The sequence below is a fragment of the Nicotiana tomentosiformis genome, chromosome 9 (assembly GCF_000390325.3).
Source record: "Nicotiana tomentosiformis chromosome 9, ASM39032v3, whole genome shotgun sequence".
NCBI lineage: Eukaryota > Viridiplantae > Streptophyta > Magnoliopsida > Solanales > Solanaceae > Nicotiana > Nicotiana tomentosiformis.
In genome coordinates this window covers 73,250,656-73,264,313 of record NC_090820.1, presented here as the reverse complement: position 1 = coordinate 73,264,313, position 13,658 = coordinate 73,250,656, and the positions used below count along the sequence as shown (strand labels likewise).

The 13,658-nt window shown below is 35.6% G+C and overlaps 2 protein-coding genes across 4 annotated transcripts; one reads left to right on the top strand and one right to left on the bottom strand.

Moving 5' to 3' along the window:
• The first annotated feature begins 373 nt into the window (after positions 1-373).
• LOC104092541 (mitochondrial outer membrane protein porin of 34 kDa-like) lies at positions 374-3,826 on the top strand. The gene is made up of 6 exons (XM_009598160.4): positions 374-530; positions 1,077-1,144; positions 2,266-2,376; positions 2,691-2,777; positions 2,891-3,099; positions 3,277-3,826. Exons 1-6 carry the CDS (start codon positions 482-484, stop codon positions 3,581-3,583), a joined length of 831 nt encoding a protein of 276 aa, XP_009596455.1. The 5' UTR covers positions 374-481; the 3' UTR covers positions 3,584-3,826.
• Positions 3,827-5,140: 1,314 nt separating this feature from the next.
• On the bottom strand, positions 5,141-9,526 carry LOC104092540 (hypersensitive-induced response protein 1). 3 transcript variants are annotated; one of them, XM_009598159.4, is made up of 7 exons: positions 9,387-9,526; positions 8,195-8,242; positions 7,267-7,464; positions 6,863-6,983; positions 6,170-6,261; positions 5,976-6,072; positions 5,141-5,730 (listed from the first exon to the last, which is right to left on the bottom strand). In XM_009598159.4, exons 3-7 carry the CDS (start codon positions 7,453-7,455, stop codon positions 5,369-5,371), a joined length of 861 nt encoding a protein of 286 aa, XP_009596454.1. In that variant the 5' UTR covers positions 7,456-7,464; positions 8,195-8,242; positions 9,387-9,526; the 3' UTR covers positions 5,141-5,368. The 3 variants fall into 3 exon arrangements, with proteins under 3 accessions (XP_009596454.1, XP_009596453.1, XP_070041732.1); XM_009598158.4 differs by lacking the exon at positions 8,195-8,242; XM_070185631.1 differs by lacking the exon at positions 8,195-8,242 and having other exon boundaries at positions 7,267-7,456; positions 9,378-9,515.
• Between the last annotated feature and the right edge of the window lie 4,132 nt (positions 9,527-13,658).

Here is a 13,658-nt window from a genome sequence, read left to right as displayed (position 1 = left end):
TATTATTTGTCTTTATAAAGTAAACTTTATATGTTACGATATGTTTTTTTTTTTGTAATTGTCATTGTTTTATAATTTGTAAATTAATTTAAAACTGAACACAGATTTGAATAAGCAAATCTTGTAAAACCCCTTTCGTGATGAGCAATACATGTCCTCCATTATCTTGTTGCCAAAGAAATAAAAAATCCTACCCCTCTTCCAAGCCAGCACTACACTTAAACTATTACATGCCACGTGTCCTCACCATTCCACAACTCAACGCCACAATCCACCGTTCAACAAAACGCCAACACTACATAGCCTTCATATCAACGGTCCAGATCACTCGAAGTACACGTGGTAACACACCGTTTCAAAAGGGTCATACAAATTAGGGCTTGTTGCGATTATATATAATCCCACCTCCCCACATTTTCACTCTGCTTCTCCATAGCTACAGAGCTTTATTTTCTTTTCTTCTTCGATTTTAGATTGAAACATGGGCAAGGGACCTGGACTTTACTCCGATATCGGCAAGAGGGCCCGAGGTTCGTTTCTATTTCCTCCTCTTTGCTTTATCCTCTTATGAAAATTTTACAGTCAAGTGGATCTAGAATTTGAAATTAGTTTGCACACATTTTCTGTGTGTGTATAGTTCCAGTTGGAGATAATTGGTTGAGAGGCCGATCTGGAATTTGAAACTAGTGGTTGTACATTTTAATATATATATGTGTGTCTCTGTGTGTGTGTGTGTGTGTGTATATATATATATATAGAGAGAGAGAGAGAGAGTACAAGTTCAAGCTAATTCAGCGAGGAGATAGGATCTAGAATATGCAACCAGTGAGTGTGTGTTTTAATATGTATAGGTATCTCTAAATATTTTGATGAAGTTTTTACATATATGTTAGTATGATTGGGTGCAAGTTTCAGGTATGTAGGTATATACATGTCCTAGGTAGTGGCAGTTGTATATAGTTTTTTTAATTAAGTTTTTCTGCTCGATAAATGAAATGCTGTATTGATTTCATTTATTTGGTTTGTGATTTGTTGTTTCTTTTGGTGATGTTGTCTTTGTGTATTGTGTTGAACAGATCTTCTGTACAGGGACTACCAGACTGACCACAAATTCGCAATTACTACCTACTCACCTACTGGAGTTGTGAGTTCTCTTTAGTTTGATGAGGATCTGTTCTTTATCCTGATTCAGCTAGAGTTCTTTTCTATATATCCGTATGTTATTGTGTGATTCATCACATTGGACAGCGGCTGTTCAATGATAGGAAAATTTGACTCTGTTGATTTTCTTTCTGTGTATTAACTAAATATAAATTCGCTGACATTTACTTTTTTTTTCATGAGTGAATTCACATAGACACCTGTATCCATGTATGGTTTTGAATTATTCACCGACATGCAGTATAATATTCGACATTACGGAGCATTGTTTTCTACATATTGTCCATATTGTAGGTGTTTGTTGTCATTATTGGTTTCCATGTTGATAGTATTTGCATTAGTTATGTGGTAATTGATGTTTATACTGAATTCAATTCCAAATTCAGTTGTGGACAACAATAAGCGTATTACAATACTTGTATTAGAGCATATCATGTTAAAAAAAGTCGTTTAGACTGTTACTTTTAGCTAACCAACTCTTGCTCTCATTTGTTTCAACTAGCCTTTGTATACCGGTTTTCGAATTATAAAGAAAATTTTAAAATATTAAATTTTGTCTTGAAATTATTCTTTATTTGAGATAATTTAAATTGATGATTTTAAATATTACTAGTTATTTTTAATCACATAGAGAAACCATATTGAATTAATGGACATGCCAATGAAACAAACTTCTGTCCAATTTAACAATAAACATCATCTCCCCACACTATAATTTGTGTGTAACTTCCTGCGAACCAAAGGATAACGTGGATGGTTAATGTGTAGAAATTCAAAGCACTTTTTTCTGTTCTCATAGTTACTCGAGTAGTGATATCTTATCTGATACACTTGCTATCTTTTGTGCTTGCTGAACTTTGGAATTTTGGTGTTTTCTCATCCTATGTCCTGATATGAAGGAAATGATAGTAACCTCTAGCTTCAAGCTGATTGCTACCGTCCATTTTGCAACAAAACCGTGCTTTAGTTTGATTCTAGTTGCAAATTTCTCGTGCACTAGTGCTTATAAACTCACTGAAATATGTGGAGATATTTATCTGTGTACTTTGTTATCCTATTTTCTTACAATTTGTTCTGCAACTTAAACCTCTTCATCTTTTGTAGGCTATTACATCATCAGGACTGAAGAAAGGTGATCTATTTCTGGCTGATGTTAACACTCAATTGAAGAACAAGAATGTTACAACAGATATAAAAGTAGACACAAACTCAAATGTGAGCACTTCTGCTTACTCCCTTTTAAGTTGATATATATGCCTCTTACTGTTGTGGTCTGTTCTTCTAGTCTTGGTCTTGGGACAATCGTTTTTACTGACAATGATCCTTGTACATCTGGCCTTTAGCTATGAGTCAACAAGTGCCTTCAACAACCCAAACAGAGACAGATACTGCAAGCGTTAAAAACTTTCTTTGATCAATTATAGATTGGTTTTCTAATGTATATACCACGAATTTATTTGTCTTTTTCTTCTTGAGATATCTGCCATCACACATATCGTAATCTGACTTGATTTTGTCTTCAACACTAGCTTTTGGCAACTGTTACGGTTGATGAAGCTGCCCCTGGGTTGAAGACAATTCTTAGCTTCAGAATTCCTGATCATAGTTCTGCAAAGGTAAACAGCTATTTCCTTTAAGCTCTGTTTGCTATCAAATGTTATGATAGAAATAAGAAAGAGTCGATTTGTATTGCTGCTGCTTATTTTGTTATTTGTTTTGGTCGTGACAGCTGGAAGTTCAATATTTGCATGACTATGCTGGGATTAGCACCAGTCTTGGGTTGACAGCTAACCCCATTGTCAACTTCTCTGGTGTTGTGGGAACTAATCTGCTCTCTCTGGGAACTGATGTATCCTTTGACACCAAGGTGGGAGCTATCACCAAGTGTAATGCAGGCTTGAGCTTCACAAATACCGACCTCATTGCTTCTTTGAATCTGTGAGTAGTTTTTGCTAATGTAGGATATCTCTCTTGAGAATTGACTGTATATTTCTCAAGTTGGGTTGTATTTAACATGTCAACCTGGTCTCTATGCTCTGCTCGAGCATTTAAGATGTGTTACAAATTTGTAATTCAGTGCTGATTGGCTTACTTTTCCATATGTTTTTGTATTAGGAATGACAAGGGAGACTCTTTGAGTGCATCATACTACCACATAGTCAGTCCCCTGACCATGACTGCTGTTGGCGCTGAGGTGACACATAGCTTCTCTACCAATGAGAACACCATCTCTGTCGGAACTCAGCATCAATTGGATCCTTTGACCACTGTGAAGGCAAGGGTTAACAACCTTGGCAAGGCAAATGCTCTGATCCAACATGAGTGGCGTCCAAAGTCACTCTTCACCATCTCAGGAGAAGTGGACACCAAAGCTGTTGACAAAAGTGCCAAGTTTGGACTGGCCTTGGCTCTCAAGCCATAGGACAATGACCTATAGACACGGGGTTCTAGTTAGAAGACTTGTTTGTGGCAATTTATTTGGTGGTTCTGGACTGTAAAAATAATTCTAGGGTGGTTGCTTCAACCAACGTCTTGTCATTTTGAGTTCGTACATTCTTATTCCCCCTTTTTTGAAACTGATGATGGGTGTCCCTTATCCCTAAACACTTGAGAGGTTTCTGCTCGAGATTTTAGTCCAATTAAAAGCATCAATTTTTGAAGATCATCATCCATGTCATTTTTTCTTGCTTGAGAATTTCTGAGGCTATATTGTTATTCATTGGATTGGTATGCCTCCATCTCTTTAATGTTGTAGTTGGAATGGGAAAATCTAGCTAGTCTACCTGACTTTATAGCGGTGATATCTCGGTTTCCTATATGAATTGACTTCTGAAATGTATGTAAAGGTGTGATGCCTCGAGTTAGGGACGGCTTATTCTTTTCGCTACTCCTGCAATTTTTGTTGTTTCTCAATTCTCATTAGCTAGCCTGTTTAAAGAGATTTTTAGGCTTATTGAGGGTTTGTTACTGATTGCAGATGGAGTGAACGGTCTAAGGGTTTGAGAAATATATTGAGCATCTCAAGGAGGAGCCGGACTCTTTCTGTGAATAAAGAAAATACAAAATTGATCTTCATTAATTCTTATGCCAACACCCAATTCTTGTGAAAACAGCAAATTATTAGTAGGAATACCACTTGAATATTGATCATCATCATTTCTTCTCCCAACACCTAATTCTTGTGAAAACAGCAAATTATTAGAGTACCACTTCAAGCGTCATTCATTAGGCTGCACTACACAAATGGAGAGGCCTCCTCTCCTTCTCACTCCATTGGAAAAGCCAAATCTTTCTGGGAAATATGTCATGTTCAATTTACTCTGACAAGATTTACCTTTTAATTTATTCAAATAGCTAATTTGTTCTTTTGTTGGAGGGATCGAACCTAGACATGATAAAATCATGATCATTACTGTACTTATCTCCTCACTCAAGCTTCAACAAACTTCCTCTCTTGCTTTGCTTATATATTGCCACAAAATATACAAATCAGAATTCCAACGCTTGGGAAGAAAGAATGAAACAGAAGCTAGAAGGATTATTGATTGTGCTTGAATTGGTTAACTCAATCATTACAAGAAATAAATTAGAAAAAATATAAGAATAAATAAGAAGAGGAGCCAAGTGCTACAAAAAGAACTCTGTTCGATTTTTTAGCCTACTTATAAGAGGAGATTATGTGAAAAATGTAACCATCTTTCGTTTCGAATTTATTTCAAGAATATGCTGGACCAACCAGTTGTATCCTCTTTCGTTATAACTAGGAGAGAAAGGTGTCGTAAATTACTTCTAAATAAATTAAGAAGTTATATGTAAGAACCATGGAATAGTTGAAAGTTAGATGTCTACCAAAACAAAGGCGAAAAATGTACAATACAAAATAAGAAGGAAGGCGGAATAGGAGGGAACTTTTGAGTAATTCAATTACTAGCAGCTAATATAGGCTAGGTAAATGATATATTTACTCTCCGTAAGGAAATACCTAAAAATGCCTGGAGACACATCTTATAGCAATATAATCAACTGCAAAACTTCGTTTGTCAGCATAGTTGATAAACAACCTATAAACCAGATGGTAAAACCAAAGGGGGCATGTATCAATCTATGGATTCTATAAGCACGAACACACGTAAAGCAACCGTATCAACACTGAACTAAAGGCAACAAATCACACATGACTATCAACTATCCTTAAGTCTTTTTTAAACTAATGCTGAATACTTTCAGCCTGAAGAAGACCCTCGCGGATTTGAGAAGCAACGTCTTTGACCGCACCTGGTCCATGGGGAATAAACACAGCAGATGACTTGGAAGTAGCTCCAATCTCCTTCATCGTATCAAAATATTGAGTAACAAGAACCATGTCCATCACATCTTTCGCTGTTGTTCCAGGCACGTTCTCTGAGAAAGCAAGCACACTGTCTCGAAGACCATCCACAATGGCTTGACGCTGTCGAGCAATGCCAAGCCCTGATAAATACTTGGATTCAGCTTCTCCTTCAGCTCTCTTGATCTGCAATATTTTCTCTGCTTCGGCCTTCTCATTCGCAGCAACACGTAGTCTTGCAGCTGTTGTCACCAGCAAAGGTGTATCAGAACAATCACATGCACCACTAGGCAATAGATAACAAAAAAATAGTTAAGATTTCTGAAAAGAATATCGCATGCAGTCATTGTCTAGGCAAAGCAACCACCTTTCGTGAAAAAGGAACAAGAAACAAGAAGAACATGATTAGCTCAATGTTGTCGCAAGCACTTAAAATTTAGATATCCAATTGATGAACAAATTATCTTCAGATGTAATTCGCCCTTACCAGCATTAATCTCATTCATTGCCCTCTTGACATGGGGATCTGGCTCTATATCCACAATGAGGGTCTGCACAATCTCATACCCATAAGCAGACATAGCCTGCAATTTTTAAGGAAAAAGGAAAAGAATTTTAGCATAATTAAAATGAAAAGAGAGCGAAACAGTGAATTGGTCTTTAAGGCAAGAATCATATAACCTTTTCAAGTTCTTCCTCTACCGCTTTAGCAATTTCGTTCTTCTGCTCAAATGCAGCATCCAACCCCAATCGTGGCACACTGGCCCTTATAACTAAAAAGGAGATTTGACAGACGTTATACCTCAATCTCAGTATAAAAAAGTCATTGCGCTACATAGCAAGAAAACATTACTTGGATACAAATATCTCGAACATAAACAGAAAAAAGATATATATATATATATATATATATATATATATATATATATATATATATATATATATATATGTATATATGACAGTCACGAAGCCCAAGATGACCACCAGAGAAGCCACCACAGCTACTTACCATTTCGAACAATTAATATCCAACCCTCCTCCCCCCCCAAAAAAAAAAATGACATGGCATATAATATCAACATTAGCAGGAACACAAATACTGATACTGAGAAAAGCCTGTAAAGATGCGTCGATAGATTAGGTTAAGCAAAAAGACAGCTTGCCAATCACTACACAGATTTCCACCCCATTGTTCTCCAAGTCTATGACACTTTTTCAACCCCCTCCCCCTTTTCCGCCCTTTCGTACTTCTTATGTTGCGGGTAGATTAGAGGAAGAGGAAGGGAAAAAATGAAGTCAAGCTTATACTACTTCGTCCACAAGCTCCTCATCTTTCCATGGCAACAATTACAGAACATAGATCTCAAAACATACCATCAAAAACATAGGACTGGATCTGTCCTTTGGTGTTAGAGAGCTTGTAAAATGCATCAGCTGCATTTTCTGCTAACGCTCTGTACTGAATGGATGCTACAACAGTCACAAAAACATTGTCCTGGAACAACAAGAGCAATGCTTAGTCTTGTGATGATCAAACTGGTAAGATGCAGAAAGGAGACATTCACTAGAACTAAAAGGATACAAGGTTCAGGGGAAGGAGAAACTAATATAACCTCACAAAAGGACAAAAATTAGATCAAGATTTTTTCTGTTGGGATTTGGTGATAGATCCATGAACACAATTTTCAAATAGGAAGACCATCAATGAGTTTTAACTGTCATAAAAAGCAATAAATCAGAACGAGTTAGATATTCGAAATAGTGCAATGCAGAAGTACCTTTGTTTTTGTCTCACAACGAACATCAAGCTGCTGTACTCGCAATGAGAGATAACCAGGGACCTGATACCCAAGACACCAAGGCAAGCAGTGACACCCTGGCTCCAGCACTTCGTCAAACTTACCGAAGTGTTCTTTCACAGCAACAGTTGACTGATCTACTTGAATGCAACCGAGCGCTTGACCCATAGTTCAAATCTACAAGCATCATGTTAATAAGCGTGAATTGCAAATTAGAAACTACAAATTATCAAGTTGCACATACATAATATATTACTTAAAATTCAACGTCTTCATTTAGTTATCATATATAATCTAACATTTCTGAACGCTGATCGTTAGTTACAAGTCAAAGAAAAAGTTACATGTGGAAGAATCTTATAACAAAAACAGTTAATCAACACAAAAAATTAGCATCTTATTGACGTGTTCCAGAAGAAAAACTAGTCAATTACTTCTTCTTTTTATGACGGTGGTGTCTAGGCTAGCTTGCTAGTACAATTGATAATTGAAAAGGTTTAATAGTAGGATTATGCTCAAACTTAGGAATGTTCGACGAAATCAGTTAGAGTTCTCAAACAAATACCTCAAGCATGCAAAGATTTCAGCAAGGCAGGTTCAGGATTTTACAGTTCGAGTTGAGAATTCTACCACAACCCATTTGATTTACTGGATTCGAAATCTATTATTTGTATTTATTAAGTGGATTTTTTAACACATCAAGGGTTTGAGCCAAATCACCGGGTTCTGATGAACACATAACTAAAACAATATCCGCCCCTGGGTTTCATGACACCAAAAGGCAATTACGTGCAAAATTCGAATTAACTTAATCACCTACATACACATAAAACAGAAAATGCAGGACACAATGAAAGCTATGACAGATCAAGGAAATTCATCAGAAATGAAGTATCAGTAAACTGACCATGCAGACATCCCAAAAGTTTATCCACCTATCAGCATAAAAAGCCGCCTGAAAATCGAAATAATCTAACTCACTCGAGAAAACCTAGTTCTCAAAATTGAATGAACTAACACCAATCACAAATATATCAAACGAAATTGACGTAAGTGCATACACTTAGAAAAGAATCACGCATACACTGTCAAAATACTTTGACAAACCTCAACTCTTAACCAAAAGCCTCAATTCCTCACAGGATGATCAAATAAAACATCCGAACTACAAACACAACGAAAATTCTTCACATACATGCAAAACTATATAATCACACACATACACCATCAAGTACCTGGAAATAACTTCAAATTTTTAATCACAAACCTCAATTCATCATAGATCATCAAATAAAATAGCCGAAATTCAAGCACACGATAAATTCTTCGCTTAAATGCAAAAACTACACATATTTAGGTCGGTTAAAGGAAAAAACCTGTGAAGTGTTCAAATGCGAGAAGAAGCAAAAAGCTAAAGAGAAAAACCTAGTTTTTAAAATTGTATGAACTAACAACAATTCATAATATATCAAACAAAATTGATATAAGCGCATACACGGGATCACACATATACACTGTCAAATATTTTGAAAAACCTCAAATTCTTAACCACAAACCTCATTTCACTGCAGAATTAAACAAATAAAAAACAGTCAAAATTCAAACACGATGATAAATTAACGCCCCCTGAAATTCGAATTATTCAAATTCACAAGATAGAACCTAGTTCTAAGAAATTGTACGAACTAAGAACAATTCACAATATTTAAAGCGAACTCGATCTAAGAGCATACGCTTATATTAAGAATCACACGTGTATACAGTTAAAATCCTCCGAATAACCTCATTTCACCAAAGAATTATCAAATAAAATAGCCAAACTTCAAACACAAAGAAAACTTAACGCCGCCAGAAATTCGAATTATTCAAATTCACAAGAAAAAACCTAGTTCTCGAAATTGTACGAACTAACAACAATTCACACTATATTAAACGAAAATCAATATAATAAGCGCATATGTTAATATAAGAATCACACGCATACACCGTCAAAATCCTCCGAATAACCTCAATGCATCACAAAATCGTCAAAAAATATAGCGGAAATTCAAACTCTTTGCATACGTACATGCAAAAATACACATATTTAGGTCGGTTACCTGTGAAGTGAGCAAAAGCGTGAAGAAGGAAAGGCTAAAGAGTAACAATTTCTTGCTCAAGAAGATAAACAGAGACTACATACAGCTATATATAATTTTTTTAAGAAAAAAGAAATGCTGAAATCAGAAATGATTCTGAAAAATGGTAGCACTCAAACGGTTTTTGCGTGACTCGTGTCCTGAGTCCTGACCCGCGGTTTTATTGTTTTGCTTGCTCCTTTGGTTTTTATCCAACTTTGGATGAGGCCCGCTATAGTTAAAAGTAGGAAATTTTAACTCCTATATCAAAGTTATAAATCAAAAGTGCTTTTAAAATATTATTTTCTATAGCTATATTTTATTTTTTTATAACAAAATAGGTATTTATGATATACACTACCATTAAAGCATTAAATAAGTTATGTACCATTTTTCTCTTTCATTCTTTCGGTTATTCTCTCCTAAAATCACAGCAAAATATTCCTTTTTTCTCTCTCTACGATCTCTCTCTCAAAGTCACAACAAGATTGTATTCGCGACTTTTGAAACACGATTCTCTCTCTCACTTTCAACGTTTTTGCTCCAAAAATTCGTGATAAGTGTTAAAGTTTTTGGGTTTTTGGTCGGTTCAAGCTTCTTCTTTATCTCTTCATTTTTTTTTAAAATCTTCACCATTGTTAGATTTTCAGCAGAAAACTTTAAATTTCCTCTTCAATGGCTGATTCAACAACTTTAAAACAAGAGGGCCACTACGACTTTCTTCTATGCCGGATATTGCAATGGATTCCTCCACACGGATACTGCAATATTTTTTATGCCAGAGAAGATTCGATGGCCGAGGTTTTTGTTCGTATCCATTTTTAGTTTTAATACAATGTATATAATATTTTGTTTGACCGGAAAACGCCATCTCCGGCGAACTTTCTGCTCTTCTATGCTGTTTAGTCATATATAATGATACAAATACATTGTATTTTATACAAATTCACTCAAATACATTATATTTTTGCATAAATATATTTTTTTGCTTGTATTGATGTATTTCGAAGAATTGTGTTTTTTCAATATAACTAAATACATCTGTATTCATGCATGAATGCATGATATAAATATTGAAATACACTGAATACAAATATTAAAATAGAACAAATATAAACAGTGAATACATTTAATTTTAAAATACAGTGAAATATAGTAAAATACACTGAATACAAATAGAAATATAGTGAATACAACCAATGAAATATACTGAATACATCAATAATAACATGTATTATGAATAACTAAAATATTGTTAATACAAATATATTTGAATACACTGTATATAAAATAGTGAATACAATAAATACAAACATTGAATCTAATGAATGCAAAAGTAAAAAAAAATTAAAACACACTAAATACAAAAGTTATAGAGTATATAACTGAAAAATCATTCTAATTAATTGGGTTGATAATGAGACATGTTAGAATTGATTTTGTTGAGTTATATTACGAGTGTATCACGCTAATTGATATTATTTTCGTTATTAGACAGTTGGACATACCTATTTTTAAGGTGATTGTCGTTACTATATTCATGAATACATAGTGCGAATACATGTGAATACATGCGCGTACAACTGGATTGCCCCTAATTTTAGGCCCTTTTTGTTACAGTATTCATGAATACACCATCGCGAATATATGTGAATACATGCACGTACAACTGGACTGCCCTGATTTTAGGCGCTTTTTGCTGCTGTATTCATGGATACATGGCGTGAATACATGTGAATACATGTGCGTATAGCTGGACTGCCCTGATTTTTAGGCGCTTTTTGCTGTTGTATTCATGAATACAGCAACGCAAATACAGCGAATACACTACCGTAATAACTTAGTAGCTATAGGAAGTAATTATGTATATGGCAGCTATAGGAAGTTAATAGCCACTAAACAATAGTGGTTTCTAAAAATTCAATTTTAGCCTGCTTTGTGGTCTCAACAGTAAAAATAATTAAATTTACCACTCTCCTTACGAGGCCGAAACAAAAGTGTTGTCTATTTGGACTCAAACGACAAAAATAGGCGGAAAAAACAACTGAGTACCATTTTATATATAACGCATTTCTTCACTGCGCTATACCTTAATGACACGTTTGTCCGTTAAGATATAGCGCATGGGTTACATGCGCTAAATTTGAATTTTAAATTGGCGGGCAAAATATATATATATATAGCCCATCCTATATATGCGCTATACCTATATAAAATATCGGGCCCGTCTCCTTCCCCGACCACACAGAAGCAGAAGGTGAAAAATGCCCCCCCATTTCTTAACCAACAAACTCAATCGGAGCTCACCCGTCCCCCAAAAATTATGTCTTCTTCGTATTTTAGCAAGCTAACACTGGATCCAAGGCATTGTCGTGTAGTGGATCTCGTCTATTGCTCGTTTCGGCTTCCAAATCATCAAATTTTTATATTTCAAAAAATTTTAAATCGAGGTATTCCGACTTACTTTTTGGTAAAACTCATGTATATAAAATCCTCATTAGTTGTTATTTACTGTGTTGTATGTTTTTGTTGTGATCGTTTTGGGATTTAATTAATTTTTTTTATCCGAATTAGTTTATTTATGTGCTAAAAAATTAGTAAAAATATACATTGTTAATTTATGAATAATTATTGTTATATGTGATTTTATTGTTTTACGTATATTAATACGTGATTTTATTGTTGTTTAGTCCCCTTTAGTGTTATGTTGTGCCCTTAATTGTTATGTAGTGCCCTTTAGCGTAGTAAAACTGATAATAAATTTTAGCTTATGGTAGTTGACTTTGTTTATGACCATTTAGAGTAGTTTTACTTTAGTGCTCTTTATGATTCCATTGTGTAGAATAAAAAGTACGTGCTCTCCTTAACAAACTCAGATAGAGTACTTAATTATGAATTTAATGTATTAGTAGTTAATTATCAAATATGGCCTCCATACGAACAATTTATTAAACACAAGAATCGTGGGTAAACGCAACACATATCAAGCAAGGCTAAGTAAACTTAAGTATATATGTACCTGAGGGCCTTCTAGTAAATCCAACAAATCCCTATAATAAGGGAGATAATGTCAAGCCTCGACCTCGCGGGTGTGGCCTCGCCTATCAACCAGCCTCCAAGCTAGCGGGAGAAATGGTGGAGGTGTTGCATCCGGAGCTATTGGTGGCAGAGGTGGCTGGAACTGTAGGAACCGCTCCCAGGTCCAAACCTAATATAGATTGTGGACGTAAAATTTAAGGCATTTTTTACTATGTATGTTATAATCATGAAAATAATTGATTGTGTTTTCACCTGCAGCAGCGGTAAAAAACCGGCAACGTCTCTCTGGCTGCCCATGCACGCCCGACACATCTGCCTATACAGGTAAGCTAGAACAGTTGCACCCCAACTGTAGCCAGATAAATCATCTAGCCGCTCTAGATGATGTAGAAATCGCAAGCTGACTAGGTTTCCCGAAGTGTTTGAAAATAATATACCACCAAACATCATCAGCAGCAACAACCTCGTGTGCAGGTCGATATCTTCTGGCGGTGAATCATCAGTAATCTCCGCGTCCATCACCACCAGATGCTGCCGAATAGGTGTAAGCTGCAATCGATTAGCCCTACTCAATGCAGTCGGCTCCGCAGGCTGAAAACCGGTGAGCCGCTGCAACATATGAAGGTAATCCTCTCCCGTATAGTCTCAAAGAGCATGCATGTAAGCTATAGGTATACCATCAACAGGCAGCTCGAAAAGAACCTCCATCTCCACAAGCGTGATGGTAGCCTCGCTGATGGGTAGATGAAACGTGCGCGTCTCTGGTCGCCACCGCTCTATCATAGCCATGATCAACGCCTAGTCGAACTGCAACCGATCGATCTCTATGATTCTATAAAAACCTGTACCCTGAAGGCGTCTAACTATACAAGGATGCAGTGGGTGGTCCCTAATGAACTCTCACATATCGTCTATACGTCTGGGGTGGAATGTCTAGGACAGACACTGCCCATCCCAGACGTGTGAAAACCTATGGTTGCCCTATAGCAACAGTAGCTCTCGAGATGCAGGTTCGAGATGCACATAGGGAAGCTCCATGACGATGTCTGTAAATTAAACAATATTAATTAAAGTATTTTTCTGTTTAATTATTTAACATCTTTAAATATATTGCAATATTTTTTATATTAATATTTAATCGAAATGTTTTCTATATTATTACTTAGGTTGATACATTTTCTATATTATTAATTTATATGTTAGTTTCTTACATTT